Source organism: Xiphias gladius, chromosome 14 (assembly GCF_016859285.1).
Source record: "Xiphias gladius isolate SHS-SW01 ecotype Sanya breed wild chromosome 14, ASM1685928v1, whole genome shotgun sequence".
In the NCBI taxonomy this organism is placed as follows: Eukaryota; Metazoa; Chordata; class Actinopteri; order Istiophoriformes; family Xiphiidae; genus Xiphias; species Xiphias gladius.
Window position 1 is genome coordinate 5,904,179 of NC_053413.1, and position 26,377 is coordinate 5,930,555.

The following is a 26,377-nucleotide window of genomic DNA, read 5'->3' on the forward strand; positions in this document are numbered from 1 at the left end:
GCATCACAGTTTTTTTTTTCCCCTTTTCTGTTCCTTTTTTAGCTTGAAGTTTCAACTCTGGGGTAGAATATTTTTATGACTGCATCATATGGAAAACTATTTAGTGACAGAATGATCCGTTGCAGTGTTGCCTATATGTTTGGATATTATTTCACTGATGTCAGATATAATCTACTTTTTACATTTATAGTTCACCAAAAATACATTTAGATACGTTTTTGTGTTGATCACTGGTCAAGAATTAAATAGGAGAACACTGACCCATAACCAATATGGACACACATTAGTCAGCCCACAAAGAAAGTGTTTCATTCAAAATACTGTTTACACAGTGGGTTTGAAAGGCTGAATCTTATGGAATCATGGAGAAAATTTGAACTTAGATTTTCTGTTGCTGTGTAAATGCTTGCATTATTTAATTATTTGTTTTTGCGTTTTTGGGAATATTTACTGATGTTCATTTATGTGTTTGCAGTTCTTCAATGCTTGGCCTGTCCCACTTCTTTTCTCCGTTTTTCTTGGCTGATTTATTTCCGTTGATTATATGGCTGTCTCTACTTATTTATTTCATTAAATATTTTCCTTTTTCCTTTACTCTGCTCGTCAATCAATGCGTGCGTGCGTTTGTTTATTTCTAATTCGTTTTACATTATTTTATTTACTTGTCCTATCAGTTACTGACCAGGAAAAAGAAAGAAGGGCGGAACCGTCGTTAGCTAATCTTTGTCATCCACTCGGGCTTCTAATAGCGTTGCACAGGTCATCTTTCAGAATGCACGGATGGTAGGAAAACGGGACCGTCGCTATATGGTGGTTCGGCAACATTTGTTTAGCGCTTTAGATTGAGCAGAATAAACAGGTGCGGTTTATTTGAATAACATGTGGTTTTATTCATGAAAACTAGCGTCATGCCACAGCAAGAGCCTTTTCTGGACTCAGCACAGGCAGGTCCGTGTAAGAGCGATGCCCGGGAAAGCAGGAGCAGAAGCCGCCTCGGTCTCATCGTCACGGGGGCGGTGGGAGGGTCGCTGGTCGCCCTGTACGCGGTGGCCACCCCGTTCGTTGCTCCCGCCCTGAGAAAAATCTGCCTCCCGTTCGTCCCAGCGACCACCGCTCAGGTGGAGAACGTCCTCAAGGTGCTACGGAACAGATCGGGGACTCTGGTGGACATAGGGAGTGGAGATGGAAGGATAGTAAGTGTCGTGTTCTCTTACCCTTTGGGTATAGAGGCATGAAAAATAATTACCCTAACACCAAGATAAGTAGAACCACTGCAAAAGACGTCAGCTGTCCTGGTAGTGACATACTCGTTTTACTGCACTTCTCAATTTGCCTGTGGCGTGTCACAATTCCTTTCTATACTCATGGTGTTGTACGCCATATTGTACTCTGCAGTATTCATTTCAAATATACCAGTGTCTGTTGTACATTTTGGGATAGGAAGGTAGGTGGGTTCTCGGAGGACTTCAGCAGGAGGGTCTTGCTTCCAAGCTGCCATGTGTCCTTCAGCCAAAGACTGAATCCCTTTCAGCTCCTCTGTTGCTGTTTGGACCTCTGACCCCCTTATGGAACGATAAAGTTATACTGTTTTCTGAACTGCTATCAAAAGTCAACCTCTCCCTGCTGTGCCAGACTTAATGATATTGCAGACACATTACTTAACTTTATACAGTAGTGATCCTGCAGGCTGTTGTCACTTTATTGGAACCATGAATTAATTAACCTGTCTTTGACATTTCTGCACATCTTATTCATCTCACCTCTAGTTGAAAATGCATTTTCAGGTTTATGTTTTGTTGTTTTCACGTAAAAGTCTTCGTCAGCTTCATGTGCCTAAAAAAAACAAACAAACAAACAAACAAAGGACCACTTAACACAAATTCAGACTTCAGGAACGGAAAACTTAAGCGGCAGGAAGACATTTCAGTACTAGTCCGACAATCTGTGAGATGCGCTGCTGAAACACTGAGGGAAAAAGTGTTACCAATCTTGCTTGACATCCAACAGATGCTGTTGATACATTGCTGCTGATAAACCGTATTTCCCTTTGTCCTACTTCCTCCCACAGGTGATAGCAGCGGCCAAGCATGGGTTCCAGTCATCAGGCTTTGAGCTGAACCCCTGGCTGGTGTGGTATTCTCGCTACAAGGCCTGGAGGGAGGGAGTCCACTGCTCCACCTCCTTCCACATCTCTGACTTGTGGAAGGTCAGTGATACCTGATTAGTGTCCTAAAGTGTGTAGATTAGTATTCTGGAGATCACCAGTGACTCAGTTTTTGGGAACTTAGAAAAATGAATTTATTTTAAAGTAGGAGGCAGTGTTTTCTTCTTGTTACACACGTCGGGTATTGCTTAGTATGAGAAAATGAATACATTTAACATGTCAGAGTGTCTTTTCACTATGTCATTCCCATTCTTTCTGGTTCTTTTGCTAGGTTAGTTTTGCTCAGTACTCCAATGTTGTGATTTTTGGGGTCCCTCAAATGGTGAGTTTTGTTTTTTTCCTATGGCAATTTCATTTCAAATATTTTATTTTATTAGAATATAATTTATGCAATGTGTGCAGATTTAAGTAACTGAACTATTAATTAAGATTACTTTTGTTTTTTTTAAACTGTTCTACTAAAAAGCACTCGAAGTTATAGTTGCTGCCCAAGCTCTCCGGATGGCTAGCTCTTTAAGTAACTGACAGTATCAAAACATGTATCTGTCAAGAAATTATCCATTCTTGGTGATAAATAGTACTATTCAGTTCCTTGGATCATATTTGATCTTGCCATGTAACTTTTTCAGATTCCCAAAACATTAGTAATATGATATCCTAATTGTTTCTGGCTGTAATGCAGATGGACCAGCTGGAGCTGAAGCTGGCAAAGGAGTTGCCGAGTACAGCCAAGGTGGTGGCCTGCCGCTTCCCCTTCCCTACCTGGGTCCCTGAACATACCGCAGGGGAGGGCATCGACACTGTGTGGGTGTACGATGCCAAGACATTTAAGTCACAACTGCGACAAGGAATGATAAGAAGGACAATGCCAGAAAAAGAGGATTCATCAGATTTACACACATAAGTGTAAACACTCAGATTTTGTTGTTAAATTTTCATCTGTTTTTTTTTTTTTTTTAAATCCGTGCAATTTCTACTCTGGGATGGACCTGAAATGGCTGGGAAAGACTGAAGCTCTTCTTTAAAACCTCCCTTTCATCAATGTCTATGTTAGACAAGATTTAGCAGTAAAAAGTATGCAATGCTCAGCACCAGACCAGGGATCAAAGAGAATAATAATTTGAGAAGGTTCCTGACTGGAAAAAGTGGTGCTGGCCATGAATGATTGCATTGCCTAGGTTGATTATGTCAAGGAAGTCTCAGTGCAAGTTGTGTTGTTTATATTATGTATGAAATCACTTTGTCCTGTCTAGACAGACAAAGGTGTCACCAAGAGGCTGGTAAATCATATAAGCCCGTTTGACGGAAGATCGCTGACCACAGTACTTCGAATGCTGCCAAACAGAAAACTCCTGTTGTGTATCCTATTTTTAGGCCTGCTTAATAAAATCAACGTGTGGAACCGTCAAGCCGTCTGATTGCGCTTTGGTGCCATCGAGTGGTGAAAATACCGCACGATCACATGTTGCGTTGAGTATGTCCTGACCGCTAGCTGTTGTAGTGAGAATTGGAAATGCTCTCTTTAATTCCCAAACTAATGATCACGTCAAAGATAATCGGAGCTTGAACTAAACACTAACTTCAGATGTTTACATGAAGAGAGCTAGCGGTTATCGCTTTTAGACTGACTGACTAGCCTGACCACTGTGGAGCAGGGCTGCCCCAGCAGCCAGTCAAGATGGACACCGCCGAGGAAGGTAGCTAATTTTAAAACCTGATTGCCCTAATTGTTAGCGTTAACCGGTAAACCCACTTATACTAGCAATGTCTGTATCAGATTGGAACCAATTCTCAACCGCTGTCAGTGCCAAAGACCGATTCAACATTTTCTTAAACTCCGACAAAGGTTCACGAGAATTGAAGAAACCGTTAGCCAATTAGCGTTAGCTACCTTGCTAACTAGCATTAGCTTGAGTCCGTTAGCTATCAGCTGTTGTAAATAAAATCGGCAACGTGATTTTTCTGAGGTTTTGTTTTCATACACACTAACATTACATCTACCACTAGTGAGTTGTGGTGGTAGAAATTCCAAAAGACGACCGTTTGAGATTGAAGGCATAAGTAACCTAGCCAATTCTCTTGTTACAAGCTAATGTTTAGTAAGTTTAATGCAGCCGTTATCATAACATTACCTACAGTATGATAACCAGCTAACGTTACGTGGACACACCGGTCAGCGCTGCCAATTGACAAGGCTCGTTTATTACGTTACACTGATTTTTTAACGAAAACAAAAGACTGTTAGAAGACTTATTCTCTTAAAAAGGCATCTTCAACACACTTTCTACTCTTTAAATGGTCATTGACCAGCGTTAATGGAGTGTTAGACGACTACCCCAACACAGTTTCTCTGAGCGCTGTTTGCACTGCGGGACAGGGAACTGCCATTAGCATAGTTTTCAGCTATCTCAAATTGTGATATTCTTGTTCATATTTTAAATAAAGCTGAAAGTTTATATATGAAATCAATCATCAATAAGTACTGAGGGTATCCTAACTGGTATTTTACTCGTGCATCTTAGTCTAATTAGAGTTATTTTATTTTGGACATTCAGTGACACGCGTAATCTAAGGATTATAGTTTGCCCCGCTGTCGGTAAATAGCCTGTCCTGTACTATCCATTGAAGACACATACTCATGCTAAACACCAAATGTGCATCAGTTTCAAGTTCTGAAACATCTGAGAGTGTTAATGATCTGCAGGAAACTTGATGTAGTTTACATTTTTTTTCATTTTTTTTTTTTTTTTAACATTTAGCATTATGTTTAAGATGTGTCATGAGTAAAGATCAAGGTAAATACCATACCTTTTGATGAAATGGATAGAAATGCAAAGTTAAAAGAAATACAGTGGCTACAGAAAGTATTCCGACCGCTTCACTTTTTGTTAGAGCAGCTAGACACAAACCACTTTATGTAAAAGTCATATGACAGCCTGTTTGGAGTTTGACGAATGACATTTAAAGGACCGAGAGCATGAGGAAAAGGAACCTTTTGGGCAGAACTCCAAACACTATGTCTGGTGAACATCAGGCACTGCTCATCACCTGGGTAATACCATTTGTAGTGTTAAGCATGGTGGTGGTAGCATCATCTTGTGGGGGGGCTTCTCAGTGGCAGGGACAGGTAGAGGTCCTTTAAGAAAACCTGCTCCAGAGTGCACGGAACCTTAGAGTGGGGCGAAGATTCACCTTTCAGCCTGACAATGACCTGAAGCATACAGCCAGGAAAACTCTAAAGTGGATTCAGGAAAAGTTTCTGACTGTACTTGAGTGACACAGCCAAAGCCCAGATTTAAACCCCATAGAACATCTGTGGAGAGACCTGAATATGGCAGTTCACAGATGTTTCCCATCCAATCTGACAGATCTTGAGAGGATCTGCCAAGAAGAATGAGAAAAACTGCCCAAATCCAGGTGTGCAAAGTTTGTAGAGACATCCCCAAGAGGACTTGAAGCTGTCATTTCTGCCTGAGGATTCTACAAAATACTGAATTAAGGATCTGAATACTTTTGTAACTAGAATGGCATTCAGTAGAGTGCATACCTCCACCAAGGCCAATGTCAAACAGCATAAACCAGACTTCAGAGGAAAAATCCAAATTGATAGTAAATTATCCAGATCTGCCCCATAAATTTAATGTGTTCTTCTCTGGCCCATGCCCCATCCCTCCAACAAGTTTGGTGCAAATCAGTTCCGTAGTTTTTGCGTAATCCTGCTGACAAACAAACAGACATGGGCAAAAACATAACCTGTTTGGTGGAGGTAATGGGAGATTTCAGTTATTGATTTTTAATAAATTAGCAAAAATGTTAAAAATTATTTCACTTTGTCATTTTGAGTTATTGAGTGCAGACTGATGGGCAAAAGAAATGTTTATTTAAAATTAAATCTACAACACTAAAATGTCGAAAAACTGAAGGGGTCTGAATACCTTCGGAAGCCATTTCATATCATAAAAATATGTTTTGCCAAGTTATGTTATTGTGTGCCTCCTGTACAGCGGACATCTGCCGGGTCTGTCGGTCGGAGGGGACCCAGGACAAGCCCCTGTACCACCCCTGTGTCTGCACTGGCAGCATCAAGTTTATCCATCAGGAGTGGTATGTTCAATGTCCAGGTTGTTAAAATCTAAAAAATTATGTATGTTGCCATTATTTGCTCTTGCTTTTCCATTTAAAATGTTTCTTTATGGTTAAAGTTTGGGTGGTACCTGTCTGCGTCTTCGATCTGTTTGCTTTCACAGATGTTGAATTGGTTGGAGTTTTGTTGTTGAAATGTTTTCTAACAAGTGGAAAGAATACTCAGGGGAAGATAGAAAATATCAGCGAGTATAACAAAGATCCCTTTACATGAATGTAACTGAATAAAGTTTAAGTAACTACACACATGACAAAAAATAGTTAACAGTTGGACACAGACTGAAACGGGAAATATTTTTGTGCTAGTGAGCATCCTGTTCAGTTGTGGAAAAGTTGTGTGATTTTACTGCAAGACCATAGAGGAAGATTCTTGGACAGAGTGCAGGTGATGTAAAGTTTCCATAGGATATAAAGGTGGGACTCACTAGTTGTCTGATTGTTTTCACAGCCTACTGCAGTGGTTGAAACACAGCAGAAAGGAATACTGTGAATTATGCAAACACAGGTTTGCATTTACACCAAGTAAGTTGTTTGTTTTTCAGTAAGTCCGTTCCAGTACATTAATGATACATTCATTTGATATGAGCTCCTATAACTAACCAATTATGATGAGTCTCTTTCTCTCACTTCCACTCTCTTCATTCTGTCTTTTCTTCAGTCTACTCTCCAGACATGCCATCTCGCTTGCCTGTCCAGGATATCTTTGCAGGGCTGGTCACCAGTATTGGAACAGCCATCAGATACTGGTTCCACTACACACTGGTGGCCTTTGCCTGGCTAGGCGTGGTGCCTCTCACAGCTTGTAAGTCCCATCATTCCATTGTAAGAACAAAACAAAAGGAGATTTAATCAGCAGTTTTCCTATTGTTGCCACATATTGTATGCATTCCCTAACTTCCAACAGAGTTTAGGGAAAAACTAAAAAGAAAATTAAATGTTCAGCAGTTTTCTACATTTCTGAAAGAACTGAAAGGTTGAGCTAAATATAACATACAAACCTAAATATAACCATTCAACCTTGCCTTCAGCAAAAAAATTACTCAAATGTTTTAAACTACAACTGATTGCTTTTACTCAAGTTGTACTAAGATTTCATTGTGCTTACTGAGAAAGAATTTTGTGCGCCAGCCCTTTCAACGGTTTAGGCATGCAGTATTGAGAAACATGCAAGGATTTTCGGTAGTTCAGCTTGAAAACATAGTCTGAAATGAACTTTTGAGCTCACCGGCTAAGAATGGGTAGTCAAAAGAAGTATATCAACTCAATCTGTTTTTGGTGCCAGGCTCTTGGGTCTCAAGTACTATGAATATTTATTTACATATGCTGTAAATAAATGTTTTATTTAAGCATGATGTCCAGTAACATTGAAATGAAAGTTACAAAGTTACATTTGGAGCATAGTTTTAGTTTAGCTTTAGTTTCACACCAGTTGTCAGTTAAAGGATAGATTCTCACAATGTTGTTATTGATATAACCATTTTTTATGCTTGCTCTCGTAACAGGTCGTATCTACAAGTGTTTATTTACCGGCTCTGTGAGCTCTCTCCTTACCCTGCCATTAGATATGCTTTCAACGTAAGTTTGAATTTCTCTTTGGTTTTGGTTTTGCCCCTCCTCTCTCACACTGTCCTGCTCCTATATATTAAAGGCCTTTGTGTTCTCCATATGTTGTATACTGGAGTTGCCTAAATAATTCCAGTAGTCAATATCTGATTGATGATTATAGTCTGGTTATTCATACTAGTTCCCTTTGTTCAGCTCTCTGTATTGAAGTTATTTTTGAAATTTATCGTAAAATATAATTAATCTATGATGTGACATCTCTTCGTATAGACAAAACCTGCTTGCAGACTGTCTCCAGGGTTGTTTCGTGGTCACTTGCACGCTGTGCGCCTTCATCAGCCTGGTGTGGCTCAGAGAGCAGATTGTCCATGGTGGCGCTCCTCACTGGTTAGATCAGAATCAACCTCCTTTGGTTCCCAACCAGCCCAATGGCGCTGCACCGGCTAATGAGGTGAGCTCAATTTATGCTGAAGACCCACTAGTTTCCCTTTTCTAGCTGCACTTGGAACAGAACAGGTAGTGTATTCTGCATTTATTCTACCACTGATGCACTCTGGCATAGTTAGCACATCGATAGGTTCATATCTGGCTAAAGCTATTTGAGATTATGTTTACCCAAGGTATTCTTTTGTAGCTTGATTGATGACTCTTCAAACAAAGTTTATTAGACTATTTTACTGTCACAAGAAGTTTGATTTAAGACACACTTTTTTTGATTTAGTGAGAAATAATTAAAGCAATTTTAACCATCTCCAACACTTCTCTGATAGAGAATGTGCTTGCCAGAGTAGCAATCACATTTTTCGGTGTTTACACATAACCACATGAGTAAAGCAGTGCTTGCCAGATAATATCACTCTTGTGCTGTTGTTATTGGTAGTAATCAATTTCCAAATCTAAAACTGAGTATGGCTGATGAGCAAGAAATAGCTCAAATATTACCTCATGTAACTGGTGCAGCCTCTGCTGTAGTAGAACAGGGAACTGTAATGTCACTCATTATGATTCCAAAGGTTCTAGGTGGTAACGCTGCAGTCAACGCACAGGCTGCTGCAGACGTTGCAGCAGCACAGCACCCAGCAGACCCTGCTGCAGGCGGGCAGGCTCCTGCCAACCCACATGATGCTGGCAACCAGGCAGATGAGGCAGAACTTGATGATGATGAAGACGATGATGGGGAGGAAGATGAAGAGGAGGAGGAGGATGAGGAAGGCAGGGAGGAAGATGGTGCTGATGCAAATAATGGAGGACAAGGTTAGTGTGAGCATAAAAACACAGAATTTTGATACACTTTAAATTGTGGTTTTCAAGCTTCTTACATATCATTCTTATGTAGTGACACTGTTCCTTGGGTGAGAATATATGAAAGTTGAGAAATAGTATGGACATTTAATGTGGTTTATGTGGATATGTTGTTACCCTAATAAAACCATGACTGCAGGTTTGCTATATTAGGAAATGTGGCCCTCCTGTTTAAGTAACATGGACATACATACTGTAACACCCTAAAGATTGAGTGCTTGTAAAGCCTCTATAATGGAATGCATTAACCTAAACCTTAACAGGGAAGAGCAACCAAATGGTAATGGAGCTACAGAGGAATATTGTAACCATGTATCGTAGGTGTTCCTTACTATGTCCGATTTTTCTGATTCTCCTTTGCAGAAGATTTGAACTGGAACGCTCTGGAGTGGGACCGTGCAGCAGAGGAGCTCACTTGGGAAAGGGTGGGAATCTTTTTTTTTTTTTTTTTTTTCTGTTTCCTGCTCGATCAAGGGGTCTTATGTAGCTAGGACATGATGCTAAAAAAGCAGTCTAGGGAGGTTGGCATGTAGTGGGCAGATGAAATTGAGCTGAAGGGGTCTGTAACTGGAAATATCCATCTTACTGTGGTTTGCTTAAGTAACACTTTGAAGTCTTACCATTTCCAGGGATGTTGTTTGTAGCTGACGTGGGGAGGGATCAATTAAATTCATTTTTCTTTTTTGTATTAGAAATTGTAGATCTATTAATAGCAGTAGCAGTTATAGTAAAACCAGTAATATTACCATATTCAATTACATGTATTATAAGGGATCATTCACAGTGCTCTCTTTATGTCCCAGATGCTGGGGCTGGATGGCTCCCTAGTTTTCTTGGTAGGTGCACACACCTTTCTACTCTTACATACACAATTATGAGTACGCCTTAAAGGGTATTCTGGTATATCTCAACCTGGTGTATTTCCCATCAATGTGGCCATTGTGACTCTATGGGTCATGCTGACTTTTCGCTCAGCACCTCCGTTGTAGAGATTCAGAGAAACGAGGACTTGTGCAAAACAACGTACATTGGGGCAGGTTGTGCAACCCTCCTACAGCTTTCCAAGTAAACATGATTTTTACATAAATCATTTCAAAAACTGACCAAAAGTAAAGGCAGAAAGTAGCTGCTTCAGGCCATTGTGGCTAACTGCTTAGGGATCAACACTCATCAAGCACTTTATTAGGAACACCAGTACACCTGCTTATTCATGCATTGATCCAATCAGCCAATCCTGTGGCAGCAGTGCACTGTGAGCAGCAGTTCTGCAGTAAGGAAAAAAAATAGTTGATGAGAGGTCAGAGGAGAATGGCCAAACTAGTTGGAGCTGACAGAAAAGGCTGCGTTAACTCAGATAACCACTCTTCACAACTGTGGTGAGCAGAAAAGCATCTCAGAATGCACAACACGAGACATGAGACGGATGAACTACAACAGCAGAAGACCGCGTCAAGTTCCACTCCTTTCAGCCAAGAACAGAAATCTGAGGCTGCAGTGGACACAGGCTGCACCAAACTTGACAGTTGAATACTGTAAAAACTGGTCTGATGGATTCAGATTTCTGTTGAGGTACATAGTTGGATCAGGATTTAAATAAACATCCCAAATCCATGGACCCAACCTGCCTTGTGTCAATAGTCCAGGTTGCTGGTGGTGGTGTAATGGTGTGGGGACACTTTGGGCCTCTTAATACCAGTCAATCATGGCTTGAATGCCACAGCCTGTCTGAGTGTTTTTTTTGACCATGTGCCTCCCTTTATGGCCAAAAGTTACCATCCTCTAATGGCTACTTCCAGCATGATAATGCATCATGTCGCAAGGCAAAAGTCGTCTCAAACTGGTTTCATGAACATGACAGTGAGTTCATTGAACTTTTGTGGCCTCCCCAGTCACCAGGTCTGAATCCATCAGAACACCTTTGGGACGTGGTAGGACGGGAGATTGGCAGCATGAATGTACAGCTGACATATCTGCAGAACTGATGTGATGTAATCTTGTCAACATGAACCAGAATCTCAAGGGAACGTTTCCAACATCTTGTGGAATCCATGACATGAAGACCTGAGGCTATTTTGAGGGTAAAGGGAGGCCCTACCCTGTATTAGTATGGTGTTCCTAATAAACTGCTTGGTAAGTGTATATCTAGGTCAGTGACCTAACCAGCCAGCATATTCATCAACACATGCCGGTTTGTTTACTTTTGTAAGGCTGAGTTTCACTGTAGTTGAACTGTCCTCTAAGGAAATTCAAAAATATAATTGCAGGAGCTAAATCAAATGGAAGAAGGGACATGAGGGATAAGAGGCAGAAAGGCAACAGGACCATCCTAAAAGGTGGCATACGTCAGGACACTTGTGGTGTTCCTGTTCTCTGGCTACATTTTTTGGAAATACACCAGGCTGAAATATACCAGAATTTCTCTAAACAACATCAATAGAATTGTAGGATGACATACTTATATAATCCTTATTGCAACTGTAGCAAGAAATTGTGTAACATTGACAGAGAAACCTGTTTTTGTGTGTGTCTCTTCTCTAGGAGCATGTCTTCTGGGTGGTGTCTCTCAACACACTCTTCATCCTTGTCTTTGGTAAGTTAAACCTGCAATGTAGTGATGCCGTACACACAGTCATTATCTTTGGGTGTATTATTGAATGAGGAGTTTACCCTTAGTTAAGCAGGTTTTTCACTGTAGTTCAGTGATGGAAAGACAGTCAATATAAGACTCATACACTCCACCACACTATCAATTCTACCTTAACCTCTGTATTTCCCCCTAGCTTTTTGTCCGTATCACATCGGCCATTTCTCAGTGGTTGGACTGGGCTTTGAAGACTATGTAAGTATACAGCAATGGATGAGGGGACAATTATACAGTTTGAATTCCTTACTAGTTTTGGGATTTGTCATGCAGTAACGGAATTTCTTTGATATTATACCTGGTTGCAGATCAAAGCTTCACACTTTGACGGCCTCATCACCACCATACTGGGGTACATTCTCCTGGCTGGAGCTCTCATGGTCTGCCATGTATCCTCTGCACAGATCAAATTACCTTATGGGTTTGAAATTACCCACAACAGTGGCTAGTTGTGGCTTATTGTGGTCAAGGCCGCCACTTCATTAAAATTGTAAGTTGTGTAGTCATACAAGAACCCAAAAGGTCAGGTCAGTGGCCCAATTTGGCTTCAAGAATTTGTAGGAAATGTGTTTATATATTAGAAATGCTAAATTGATAACTTAAAATTTAGACTGGATATCATTTATCTCACATTTTGTGTCAGTCCTTAACTCTGCCTCCTTTAGGCATTTGCTTCATTAGTAAAGTTCCAGCGGTCCAGACGCCTCCTGGGTGTCTGCTACATTGTTGTCAAGGTAAATTAGAGATGCAGGCCTGGAATGTTTGTAGAATCTATTAGGGTTTTTTTTTTTTAATAAAAACTAGCAACACTCAGTTGAAACAATTAGGAAAATTATGAAAGCAGAAACTAAATTGTATTTGTGTCTTTGTCACAGGTTTCTCTGCTGGTTGTCATGGAGATAGGCTTGTTCCCACTGATTTGTGGTTGGTGGCTCGACATTTGCTCGTTGGTAAGACAATTATGGACTCACTCAGTCTATCCTGTTGGTACAGTCACATACTGACCCCTTAATGACTAACCAAACAGACTGAATGCAGTCACAATGACGCAGTATTTACAGATTTTAAGAAGTAACTTGACAAACATTCAATTAGGGAGTATTACTCAGTATCTCAGTATTACACTCATTGGACCAGTTCCTAAAAACTGATTTTAAGGAAGTTTTGTCATTCGAATAAAAAACACAGACAATAAAGCTTGTCCTTTTTTCATTGCAGGAGATGTTTGATGCCACTCTGAAAGACAGGGAGCAGAGTTTTGACTCCGCTCCTGGTACCACCATGTTCCTCCACTGGCTGGTTGGCATGGTCTATGTCTTCTACTTTGCCTCTTTCATCCTTCTGCTTAGAGAGGTATCATGGAGGACTTCAGCCAGTCACAATCGCAAACTCTGAACTCAGAAAAACCATCATAAAATTCTAAATGTCTAACTTGTGGATGTGTTTGTGTACAGGTGCTCCGGCCAGGCGTGCTGTGGTTCCTGAGGAACCTGAACGATCCAGACTTCAACCCAGTACAAGAGATGATCCACCTGCCCATCTACAGACATCTCCGGAGGTTTATTCTCTCTGTGGTCAGTCAAGCGTCCTCCTCTCCTGTTTTCCACCAAACCTAACCTTAAATGGCATAACAACAACATCCGAACTCTGTTTACTTAAAAAATACTATTGTCATATTTTGTCAAGAAAAATTTGTTGAGTAAGAGAATAGTTACGTATACAGAGAGTTCTAGAAAATGAAAAATATCGAGAAAATGTCGTATACCAACTTTAAAGGGGACTTATTACACTTTTCCTTATTTTCTCGCATATATAATATTACACTGTCAAATGTCCATATTAACTGTGGCCAAAGTTTCGTATATCACACACACATGTATGTTATAATGAAAAGGGAACATGATGGGGGTCATTGTTTATTAACTTTCCAGCACTGTATTTAACAAACTAGTTAACAACTTACTGTGAAGACACCGCTTGACTCCGCACCACTATCAGCTATGATGTGTACTCTGCTAGATGTGCTGCAGGCGATGAGAATATTGTAAACAATGCAGTGGGATTGTGCTCTGCTGGACAAACTATGTGATGACACCACTTCTGATATACTGTATCTGTGATAGATATCTAGCCATGCAGATTGTTCCGTTTTCATTTGCCCAGATTTTGAAATATTCATCTTTGAGATTTCTGCCTCTATCCTGGTACAATGGAGTTAAATGGAATTTAACATGCTGCTCAAACATTTAAAAATGAAATTAGCAATAAATGTGTCTTGCCAGAAACTATACCCCATTTAAATTTCTGGGTATTCCAAAGAACGCACAATGAACAGTTTTCATTGGACCTTCTTTCCATGAAAGAAATAGTTTGTAAAAACTTTTGACAGTGTGTTTGTGGATTATGTTATGTTATGAAAGTTATTCAGGAATGACATTACTGTTGAATTTCTAAATTTCCACAGTCAAATAAAATCAAAACTGTGTGTATCTGTGTGTTTAGAGGTAAATAAAATATTATTTATTTATTTATGTAATTTGGGTGAACCGACCCTTTACTTCTTCCTTTCACCAAATGAGTGGCTCTTACAATAAAAAATGGGGAATTTTGATCTTGATTATCGGTAGTTATTACCGAAGTTGAATGTTCTGCACATTTTTTTTTTTTAGCACTAAAATCCATAATGTAACTTTTTGTATTGCCCTGTGAAAGTGTAGGGATACTCTACATGTCTTAACAAAATTTTATTTGTTTGTTCGTGCATGTATTTCCAGGTGGTGTTTGGTTCCATAGTTTTGCTGATGCTTTGGCTTCCTATTAGAATAATTAAACTGCTCTTTCCAACCTTCCTTCCCTACAACGTCATGCTCTACAGGTACAGATGACAACACATAAAATGAACGTTTAAAATTCTGTATGTCTGTGGAAGTTTAAGGTGATATAGTCTATTCTCCATTCAAGCATAACCAACATAGGAAGCTGCTAGAGAAACTGAGCTGTCATTTCTAGTTTCTTGGACAGTGTATTACAAAACTGAATGTGAATTGTGTCAAGCTGTGTTTATATCCGGTCACTGCAGTGATGCCCCAGTTAGCGAGCTGTCGTTGGAGCTGCTGTTGCTTCAGGTTGTTCTGCCGGCTTTGTTGGAGCAGGGTCACACTCGCCAGTGGCTCAAACGGCTCGTCCATGCTTGGACGTTCACAGCTGGATACATGCTGTAAGCTTGACACATACACACACACACACACACACACACACATGCTGCATCTTCAGATGTAAATGGTACATTGGCGTAAAAGGTAAACTTTTTACGATGATCTTCAGTTATCATACATGGTAAAACTTTTAGAAACTTCATATCCTGTGTCTCATTACAATGAATGTGAATTGACATAATGACAAAATAATTGATCAAGTGTCTCCCCACAGTGACCTTCACTCATACCTGCTTGGGGACCATGAAGACGATGACAACCAACCAAACAACAATCCTCTGGGTCGCCATAACAACAACCGCTTCCCTGGTCTGGGGGAGGGGCTTCACGCTGCCCATCAGGCTATTCTGCAGCAGGCCGGTCCTGTGGGTTTCCAGCCGTACCACCGGCCTGTCAATTTTCCCCTCAAGGTTACTGACAGCATTATGGTTCTTCCTATCATATTGTCATTGTCGAAGCCTGAGCTGCTAGTAACATTTCCTGTACAATTAATTCTCTATATTCTTTTGTGTGTGTTTGTTTGTTTAGATCATTCTGTTGGTTGTCTTCATGTGTGTGACGCTATTACTGGCTAGTCTGATTTGCCTTACACTACCGGGTAAGTTGTGGCTACAAGCCAGGCATTCTCTGCATTTTACTGTTGCTCTGCTCGGCGCTTAGTCATTCCCCTCCACCTCCATTCTTACCTGTTCTCTTCTTCCTCTTCTCCCAGTGTGTGTGGGTCGCTGGTTGATGTCTTTCTGGATGGGCAGTGCCATGGTTCATGAGCTGTACACAGCAGCAAGTGGTCTATACGTCTGCTGGCTGTCCATTCGAGCTGCCACAGTGCTGCTGTCCTGGATGCCACAGGGACGGATCGTCATCATGCTCAAAATCCATGAGTGGACGCTCATGGTAATGTGGATGTCTCTAGTCTTCTCACTAAATGGCAAAAATTAAGCTCCTACTCTAATATCTGTCAAACCTTTGTATTTAAATGTTCTGTCTTGTTGAAAACAGATCTTAAAGACCATCGTGGTGGCTGTCTTGTTAGCTGGGGTGGTACCTCTGCTGTTGGGTCTGCTGTTTGAGCTTGTCATTGTCGCTCCTCTCAGAGTGCCACTGGACCAGACACCACTCTTCTATCCCTGGCAGGTAGGACCATGGAGTTTGTATTTGTGTGAGTGATTTAAAATTGCACAGATCGCTTTATTGTTTCCATCATAAATCCTCTATTCACTAGTCACAAATCACAAATCATTAGACTATTTGGGTGCACGCATGTTTTGTCCGTAGGGCTGGGTATCAAACTCTAATGCTTAGACATCCAATGTCATGTCAGTGAGTGTTAGACTGTTTTATTTTTATTTTTAATGCTGCTTGTGGTTAGAAGACATTTAACATCTTAAACCTTTGGCTTATTTCTTTTAAAATGAAAAAAAAACTTTTAGTAGAAAAACCTGTTTATATTTCTAGAAGTTAGGCTTGGAAAAACAGTTGTTTTGGTATTTATCAAAATTCCTGTCTAATGACTCTAGTGTTAAAAATTTCAGTCTTCTGCTCAAGGAGAGGAGAACAGGTTTTGCAGAAACTTGACGATGATATTGAACAGATGCTGAAATTTTGAGACAAACCTTATTGTGTCTTGCTTGTTAATTGGTTGACGTCTGTGTGGCAGGACTGGGCGCTTGGCGTGCTCCATGCTAAAATCATTGCTGCCATCACACTGATGGGCCCTCAGTGGTGGCTCAAAACTGTCATCGAGCAGGTCAGTCACACATAAAATACATTGTAGAGATGTCTAAACATGTCTGGAAATATATCTTTCCATGATCCAAGTACAGTGGAAGCCCACCTATTCAAAACATCCATATGTTTGGGGTAGTTCATCATGAAGGACAGAAAGAATTGAGTTGGCAGTGGAATGTAAAACAGTGAAGTATCTTTCCTCTCGCGGCTGCAGGTGTATGCTAACGGCATCCGAAACATCGACCTCTATTTCATCTTGCGAAGGCTGGCTGCCCCCGTCATCTGCGTCCTGCTGCTGTCTCTCTGTGTGCCCTACACCATCTCTAAAGGCATTACACCACTGCTTGGTAAGTCTTTATGTATGGTTATGTGTCTGGGGTGAGCATGGATTTTCTGGTACCTTAGTGAACCCTAATAAGCATCAATTTTCAAGGCAGGGGAGGAAAAGAGGAAGGATTCATCTCTCCTCCTTTTTCCCTATTATCTCCCTCACTTTTCCAGTTTTCTCATTCATCATCTACTCTCTGTGAGTAGGGTCAAGGAAAGGCGTACCGAAGAATATTACCCTTCGTACTCTAGGATATTTAATATCCATTGGTCATTTACGTTAATGTTAACACAGTAGACTGTAACAGCTCAAAATGGGATTTGTTTGACTTTGCAAATAATACGCAACTGCTGTCCAGTTGTACTATGTTAGCTGCATCTTTTTAACATAAGCACACTTTCTGAATATCGCCTTTTATCAAAAGCTATTATGAGTTCTTTATACTTTAAACTGGTTGCTTTAAGGTGCGACAAGCAATGATTTATTGAAATTAAATTTTTTGAAATGCTACATTACATGTATTTCATTCACTTACATAAAATGTCAAGACAAATCAAAGAATTCATGAGGAAATCTGTGACTAATAATTGTCAATAATAAATAACTATAAACTCCCCCAAATTAGAAGGAATTAGCAACGGGGTTTGCTTAAGGCTTATTATTAAACATTATTACACTGAAAACCCAACAAATGGATGAGTAAGAAAGCACAACTAAAGCGAAACTGAACTTTATTTGGTTCCTCTGTTTTGCATACTGACTAAATTAGAAACTGTGGACACAGAGGTAAGAGACACCTTTATATCATCAGGCCATAGCCGAGGCAGATCCTTACTTATTTGGATACGGGGCTCATCTGAGCAGGGCTTTTTATGTAAAGCCTACCCAAGGAAACAATTTTACTTTAAATAAGTTTCTTTGATGTCGACTAGGAAATCCTTGGTTTAAAACAACCAGACAATTAAGAATTCCCAGCCCTTATGGAAATGAGGATTTTAGTCATTGTGCAAGCCAAAATGCAACTTTATGTGTTTGATTTACTCTGTTTTCTCTGCACTGTACTGTCTTATAAATAAAATAAGACAGTATAGAAAGTATAAATAAAAGCTATTAGCTTTTTGTCATCTGCCTGCTATCTCCTTCTCCACTCCCCTCACAGACATTCACACTCAGCAATAGGAGATTCTCTTCCAGTGTTTATTCTGTTTTCTCTTTCTTTCCTACACCTCCCCCTCTCCTCATGCAGGTGTACAGCCAGAGATGCAGACGCTGGTGGAGAGGAGGATCTATCCATTCCTGCTGATGCTGGTCATACTGTTGGCCGTTCTGTTCTTCCAGATACGACAGTTCAAACGCCTATACGAACACATCAAAAATGACAAGTCAGTACACCACTAAATTCCTTTCAGCATGAACTTACACATGGGTGGAAACAAGCAGTTTTTTAAACTTCTGCTCCTGTTGATCAGTCAGTGGTCAGGTTTTAGGATGACCACAGATTGGAAGGTAAAAAGATCTTTTGCCTCTCATTGACATTTAGCCTTGATTTCAAAAGATGGAGTTACATGCCAATTATTCTCAAAATACTGTTTCGAAATTTTGGGATATTTTAGTACAAAACAAAAATTTCTATACTGTTGGGAGCAGTAACCTAAATAGTCATCTATTGGCAGTCAGCATTCCAGTAAGCTATCAGCAGTATGTGGAAAGGTGATGCCACTGACATACTATACAGAAAGCAGCTAGTAGTGGGTAATATAGATAAAATCCTCTACAGTGTTATGTGTTTATATATATATCTTATATTGCAAGTTCAACATATATATTTTCATAGTAAATTTTCTGGAACATCACTTTGAAAACTGCTTAGAATAAAATAACCAGACAGCAATGTCCATTTTTTGCAACAACATTGCAATGGAGCAGTCTCAGCCACAGCCCCACTGCTTGGCATTTTAACCACCGGGAAATTACAGTATATGGTCTGTAATAAACATGGCTATTGAGCAGGATGAGGCCAAAAGAGAGAGCCAAAAGTCTCCCCAGTGGGGCATGGGATAGTTGAAGGGGAGGCAAAGATACTGGATGACCTGAATTTGAGCCAAAATCATGGTCCTCCTCTGAGTTCTAACTTTGTCAAATCTTACACAGACATGAAACACACATTGATATCATTTAGTGTAACTTGTATTTCCTGAGGATATGTCAATCCAGTGTCCGTCATGAATAAATGCCCATAAATCCATTTAGAAATCATAGAGAGAAGACACTTGAGAACCTGCCTGAGAAGAATTGCACAAGAATTGCATCTGCATGAAAGTAATTCAGTGACAGTTGTCTGTACATCCATGGGTACAATGCAAATAGGAACTGCTAATAGCTAATTCAGCCTACTTTCAATGGAGCCAATTTGCCAAAATGTACCACATATGGTGCGAAAAAAATTTGGGGTTTAAAAGTGACCAGTACTTACCTGTTGCTGACATTACAACAACATATTTGATGAGCTTGTACCGAGTCTTGCTCTTCTGATGGCTTTCATTTTTTCTGTCGTCACATTTGTTCCTAAATAGGCTTATACATTGGTGTGAATATGTTTCCATCCATCAGGTTAGCAAAACCATTTGACTCTGTTTTCACACAAAAGTCAAATGTCACACTGAGTTAATTAAAAGTGAATAAAGTAGTACAAGCAGCTCCTCCTGCAGAAAAAACTCAGAGATCCACTTTAAAAAACAGTCCTGGTCAAAATTATGTTCAAGTACATAGTTCATAACATCATCAGAAAAAATGCAAATAAACCAATTTTGTATAACCAGAATATTTTAATAAAATGTCCAAGGTTACTAAAAAAAAAAAAAAAATTGCATAATAATGAAGTAATACAAACACAAAATGTAACCCAGACCCAATTATTGGCCCCTTTTGATGAATTTAAAGTAGTTCCTCAAAAAAAATAAAAAATAAGATTCACCGGTGCTTAACCTTCAGTGTTCACATGACCTGAGTTAACCAATGAATGACAGTTTTACTGCACAAAAAGGGGCAGATAGTTTCCAGTTTCTTCTTCACAGTGGTGAAGACAAAAGCTGTCTGAGAGCAGAAATTCTATTATCAGAAAACATAACAATTCCAAAGGCTACAGGGCAGACGCCAAATATCCTGAAATCCCTGTTTCAACGGTTCGTAATGTTATCAAGAAGTTTCACAGTCATAAAACCGTTAAGTCACTTCAAGGATGTGGCGCTAAGAAGAAACTCACTGAGAGAAGTCTGGGAAGGCTGATGTAGATTGCGGGGAAAAAAAACAACATGCAAGACGTCTGAACAGCTTCAGACTAACCTGGAGCAATCTGGAGTGGTGGTTTCAGCCCATATCATACACAACACAATAAACCGAGTAGGGGCTCCATGGGCGATGGCCAAGGAGGACACCACTACTGAAAGGCACAAAAAGGAAAGACAAAATTTTGCAAAACTTTCATAGATAAGCAACAGTCTTTCTGGGATAATGTTCTATGGACAGATGAGACCAAAGCAGAGCTCTTTGGGAACGCAGAGCATCAGTTTGTTTATAGGTGACGAAATGTAGCTGATAAGGAAAAGATCACCCTACCTACAATAAAACATACCGGAGGTTCTTTTGTGCTGTAGGGCTGCTTTGCTGCCTCTGGTACTGAAAGCACTGAATGTATCAAAGGAATGATGAGATCAGAAGATTACCAAGGCATTTTGGAGCCTTTAAAGGCTACAAAAGCTACAAGCTTCTTGCACCTTTTCACTATGATGCAAGTTTTTTTTCCTTTGTTCAGTAACCTTGGAGACTTTATTAGAATATCCTGGTTATACAAAATTGTTACATTTTAATTTATTTCTGAATAAATGAAGATATTCTGAATCACATATTTTGACCAGGACGGTGCAAGGCTGTCACTCCAGACAGAATTTAAATTACAGGAGGACCAGTGAGTTCACTGAAAAACTGTAGGTAATTATAGCTGTAATTATTGCTGGGGTGGGGGTAAAAACATTTACGCTCTGAACATTATTAGAAGCACAGATAATGTTAAAATCACCTCACCTCCACTAGAGCACTAAATCCAGTCTGAATGAGGCTTTACTCACGGATATGCTCTATTGCCCAAAGTGGTCCACTACATCATGAGATATTAAAGGGATAGTTCTTTTGATATTAAGGGTATTGCAAAATGTCTGATGGTTGACCAGTTTGTCGTCTCACACCATACATCGTTTTTTTTACCCAGACCATATAATATTTTTAAGAGGCTACGAAATGTGTTGAAGGTCATAAAATTTCATACAAAGTAATACAGCAATACAGTAGTACAATAAAAACTACTGAATTAGTGTGGAACATCCAGTTTTGTGGGTCTTTTTGTTGAGTGGCACGTGGGTAATGTGAAATCCTTGTGTCTAATGGATATAAAGGGTGCAAGGATGAGAACAAAGAGCAAAAACCCTCAAACACATAAAACCAAGCTAGCCCTACTGAAAAATGATAAGTAAAATAGAGTTGTGTAAATGTGAATCCTTAATGATTTCTAAAGAACTCTATTTGCTGTTTCTCTTCCAGGTACTTAGTTGGACAGAGACTTGTGAACTACGAACGCAAGACAGGCAGGAGCACATCCACCTCCTCCTACAGCACCTCCTCCTAGATCAGACACTGCCGTGGGATCAGTGGAGCTGACTCACTCTGCCCAGCACTGGGAGCTAACGTCGGCTCCTGTGGTGAAACCTTTCTGTTTCCTCTCTGCTTGGCTGTCAACTTCAAACACAACCTCTAAACTTTTGAATGCATTCTAGTACTCTTATTCAGAGACAAAGACCTTGAAGAGTGAAGACAAAGGAGTCTCAACTTAATTTAAGGTTGTTAGCCAACCTGTAAAAACTGTCAGCATGATTGAAACTCAGCAGAACCACATCTTTGTTGACTGTCCATCCTGTTTATTGTGTCCGTTCTTGTCTTCAACGCAGCTGACATTTTAAGTTTTAAAGGTTTGAGATGACGTCGGGTCGGTCGATCATAGCTTTTACCTCAGATTGTGCTTCCCTTTGAATGTTTGTTGTGAAATATTGTTTAAATCTCTCTTAAGGGGATATTTTCAGAGCTGCGGGAGAGATATATGGACTATAATGGGGCCGCCCGTGCAGTTCTGTTCCCATTGTAGTTTTGTCTCAAATGGCACCCTTCATCAGATTGAAATTGTCAGTGATAAGGAGGGACAATTATGATGTAGCAATGTGATTGTATTTTTTTTTTTTTTTTTTTTAGATGTTTTTATTAGATGTGTTTTCATTTATTTTTAGTGTTACATTTCTGGAGTGAGCTGTTAGATAATCCTTTGAGGATTCCTTTGAACTAAAGATGTAGAAAAAGTAGAAGAAAGTGACAGTTTAGACAGTCTGGACACAGCCCAGTCACTTAAGATGTTCTCCTGTGAATAGTCAAACAGTCCTGGCTGTGTACCACCTTCCTGAGCTTTTGGTTCAACGAGTCAAATCCACCCTCAGACGATGAGTTTATTAACCTGAAAAAAGTCACACCTTGATGAAGTACAGCAAAAGGTGAGGCTTCAATAAGAACATTTAAACTGGAAAAACAGCATTTCAGAATATGCTTGTGTAACACCCTTATATTGACACTAATTATTTTGTAGAGATATTTATTCTCAAAGAATAAAAACAAATGAGGTGAGCCGAATGGCTGTCAGTGGCTTGTAGTGCTGCTAATCAGCTGTTCAGACTCTCACCTTTCTGCATTCTATTAACAGTGATGAGACAACAGCTAAAACAACTCCAAATGACAACACAAAAACGTTTCCCCTGGGGAATGGGTTGATGGATGTGGCCAGTTTCTTTCTTTCTAAAATCTCAGAAGGTTTCCTTTTGGTTCCTGTCGCCTGCTAAGCGCAATCACTCAGGTCATGAGGAAACTCATCTTCATGACGTGCCTCCTGGATGACAGCGTAACAGTTGTTACCTAAATGTATGGCCGTTGTAGCGTGATAAAATGCTTCTGGAGGCAGTTGCACCAGCTCTCCAAAAGTTCAAACTTAGCCTACTAAATTATCACTTAATAAAAATGGGTTGCACCGCACAAACCAAGTCTTATGTAAAAATCAGTTGTTACTAAATATACCCCATAACTGACTTATGTTGAACATCCACGTTTTTCAAATTCCACACCTTCAGTTTGTAATGCAGACTTTGATCATCTGTAGTCTTCAAGCCCAAGCACAGATATCCCCAAATGACGTCACTCTGATAATAAAAATGATTTAAACAAAAACCAAACAACCAAACGACAAAATGACTGCCAGCATATTGTATGTGTGCAGTTTTAAATGTAAAATAGTTTCTACCCTGACACAAACCCTTGTCTTAAGCAGTTTAAAAACCTCCTCTAGCTCACTAATTAACAATTTATATCTCGTCTGTTTGACATGTACAAAAAACAAACTGTAAAAAAGTCCATTTGTAGTTTCACAAGGGGGTTATATACTGGAAGTGTTTCTTGGCCGGGTGCAGTGAATTCCTGTAGTCTCCACTGTTTGTCTGGCAACCTCAAGAAACGAGGAAGAAACATCTTTCTCTTGGCAAGAAAGGGATTAACATATTTCCCAAAATGTGGGGATAATGTAAAATCAGCATCCAGGAATTGTACTCCCAATGTCTCATTCCTAGAGCCACTAAAGAACAAAACCATTGCAATTCAATTAAAGAATAAGAAAAATAAAGGGTGTTCCAACCTCTCAAAAAACGAAAAGCTGCTAAAACATTTATAATGACTGAAATAAGCCCCAGCCACTCTTTAAAACTATTTCTTGCTGCCAATGAAAACTGAATCACATTCTCTACTGGGTTCTTTTTCTTAAATGCATAATGGGGAGATTTTAGATGTTTTAAGTTCATTTTCTTTTTTTGGACTTTTTTTGGACATAAATAGTTATAGAGATTAAGACTTTTTTTTTTTTTCATGCAAATGTTTTAATGTGTTGCACTTTATTACTCAGTTTGCAATCATTTCAGGATCCATTGTAACCCAGTCAACATAGCAGGGTTTGTGTGTTTTTACTTTCCCTTCACTGCGACTGAGAGATGTGGATATTTTACTACGGTTACTCTGCACAATGGGTTTTACTTAAAAGAGGAATTTAAGTTTAGCATCTGTTTTTGACACTGCCTTTGTTTAGAAGTGTTTCATTTGGAGATTGGTAAATGTAAACTGCTTTTATTTTGATATGGATTGTGAATTACATTAACTTTGGTACTGACAGCTGTAGTACTGCTGTGTGGAATGCTCACCTTATATATATATATGATGCTAAAAAGTGACCTTTTAGTATCCTCTTGAACTGAGCTGTACACTTCCAATTTTGGTCTTGAATTTCAGTTTCTAGAAACAAATGATTTCTATTTTTATATGTGCAAAAAAAGACAGAGGCATGTACTGTAACATAAGGGTATATACTTTAAGGTCTATTAATTGTTGGTTCAGTAATATGAAACAATAATAAATGGTTGTAATGAGTGCAGTTTCTTCTTAAGAGTGTGGACAATATGCTCTTCAAACAAACATTGCTGATGTTACTCATGCATGTGTATTTTTGACTTAGAGCTGCCAACATTAAAGTGGAATGGCGAGAAGATTAACGAAAGGAACGGAGAAAAAAAAAACTCCTGCGTCAAAATCTCTTTTTTTCCAGACCTTTCCCTAATCTTTGCTTTTTTTTCTCCTTGTGAAATACTGGATAACTATTCCCCCACACACATTCAAATAAACACATTCACTTGCATCTCGTGCGTGCATTAGAATGCTTTCTTGAATGCAAAGCGTTGGTGAGATATTCACACAACCCGTTCTGTGGTGACTGTGGTGTTCATCGTAACCGCTTATTCAAGCAGGAGTAGTTCGCTTGCTTATCTCCTCAGACAACGCGCTTCTCTTCTTTCTCTTGGCCGTGCACACAATGATACCAAACAGCACAATGAGAACTTTTCTCCTTTTAAATGGGCTGAATAGCTGATTACAAGATTGAAGACACTTGTGATACTGAGGACAACAGTCTGCTTGAAATATCACTACAATCCACTCATTTATCACCCTTCAAAGGGGTTCCAATTGTTTCTTGAACGCCATTTTAGAAGATTTTTGTAGTATCAGCAAGAATTCAGCTCTTTGTTGAACAATGCACTGTTTCAATGAGTTGTAAGTTTACCCAAACTTTTGGCCACGTCTGTACACTTTATAGTCAACATATCGTAACGGCAGTTGTGTCTCACTCTCGCAGTATGCCTGCAAATGTGGCCTTTCATTTTAGGCTTCAGTTCTGTTATTTTCTGACTCCAGTCCTCATGCAAGTCCATGATAGTGTATTTCACTTTTAAGAACTGTCAAAACATCTGAGCACATGCAGTGGCATGAAAAAGATTGGCCACCTCTGGTCCAAATTTCTGTTACTGTGAATAGATAATTGGGTATAAGATGAACTGATCTCCAAAATAGATAAAGTTAAAATGAAATGTTCTTTTCAACATTTTAAGATTATTGAATTTTTGTTTTGTACAGTTGTAGAGTGAAAAATTAAAGGCGAACCATACACAAGTTTGGGCACCCCAAGAGATTTGAGCTCTCAGATAACTTACCAAGGTTTCAGACCTTAATGAGCTTGTTAGGGCTCTGGCTTGTTCACAGTCATCGTTAGGAAAAGGCCAAGTTAAGCAAATTTCAAAGCTTTACAAATACTCTTGACGCCTCAAGCCTTGTCCCAATTATCAGCAGCCATGGGCTCCTCTAAGCAGCTGCCTAGTACCTGAAAATTAAAATATTTGATGCCCACAAAGCAGGAGAAGGCTATAAGAAGATAGCAGAGCGTTGTCAGGTAGCAGTTTCTTTAGTTCATAATGTAATTAAGAAATGGCAGTTAACGGGAATGGCGGAGGCCAAGTTGAGGTCATGAAGAACAAGAAATCTTTCAGAGAGAACTGCTCGTAGAATTGCCCAGCTGACTGCAAAACACTCTCAGGAAGATTGATCAGACTCTGGAGCGGTGGTGCACTGTTCTACTGTGCAGCGACACCTGCACAGATATAACCTTCATGAGGAGTCATCAGAAGAAAACCTTTCCTGTGTCCTCACCACAAAATTCAGTTTGCAAAGGTATGTTTGGAGAAGAATGAGTGCGGAATGTCATTAAAGGAAAGCTCTCCAACTTTTAAACACAGGGGTGGATCAGTCATTCTTTTGGCCTGTGTTGCAGCCATTGGCAT

The 26,377-nt window shown here is 39.7% G+C and overlaps 2 protein-coding genes across 2 annotated transcripts; both read left to right on the forward strand.

Moving 5' to 3' along the window:
• Positions 1-703: 703 nt before the first annotated feature.
• Positions 704-3,537, forward strand: atpsckmt (fATP synthase c subunit lysine N-methyltransferase). Its single transcript, XM_040142851.1, has 5 exons — positions 704-783; positions 905-1,193; positions 2,069-2,206; positions 2,436-2,486; positions 2,847-3,537. Exons 1-5 carry the CDS (start codon positions 773-775, stop codon positions 3,066-3,068), a joined length of 711 nt encoding a protein of 236 aa, XP_039998785.1. The 5' UTR covers positions 704-772; the 3' UTR covers positions 3,069-3,537.
• A 36-nt stretch (positions 3,538-3,573) lies between these two features.
• LOC120799168 (E3 ubiquitin-protein ligase MARCHF6-like) lies at positions 3,574-24,637 on the forward strand. Its single transcript, XM_040144116.1, is given in 27 exon segments — positions 3,574-3,861; positions 6,169-6,268; positions 6,756-6,829; positions 6,966-7,109; positions 7,810-7,882; positions 8,141-8,321; positions 8,884-9,124; positions 9,536-9,597; positions 9,976-10,008; positions 11,711-11,762; positions 11,953-12,011; positions 12,122-12,202; positions 12,479-12,547; positions 12,689-12,763; positions 13,032-13,166; positions 13,268-13,387; positions 14,588-14,688; positions 14,893-15,030; positions 15,243-15,438; positions 15,557-15,626; positions 15,741-15,922; positions 16,028-16,162; positions 16,686-16,775; positions 16,971-17,103; positions 18,331-18,466; positions 21,678-21,722; positions 21,724-24,637. Coding segments are annotated over 27 exon segments (2,931 nt in total). The 5' UTR covers positions 3,574-3,842; the 3' UTR covers positions 21,911-24,637.
• Positions 24,638-26,377: the final 1,740 nt, after the last annotated feature.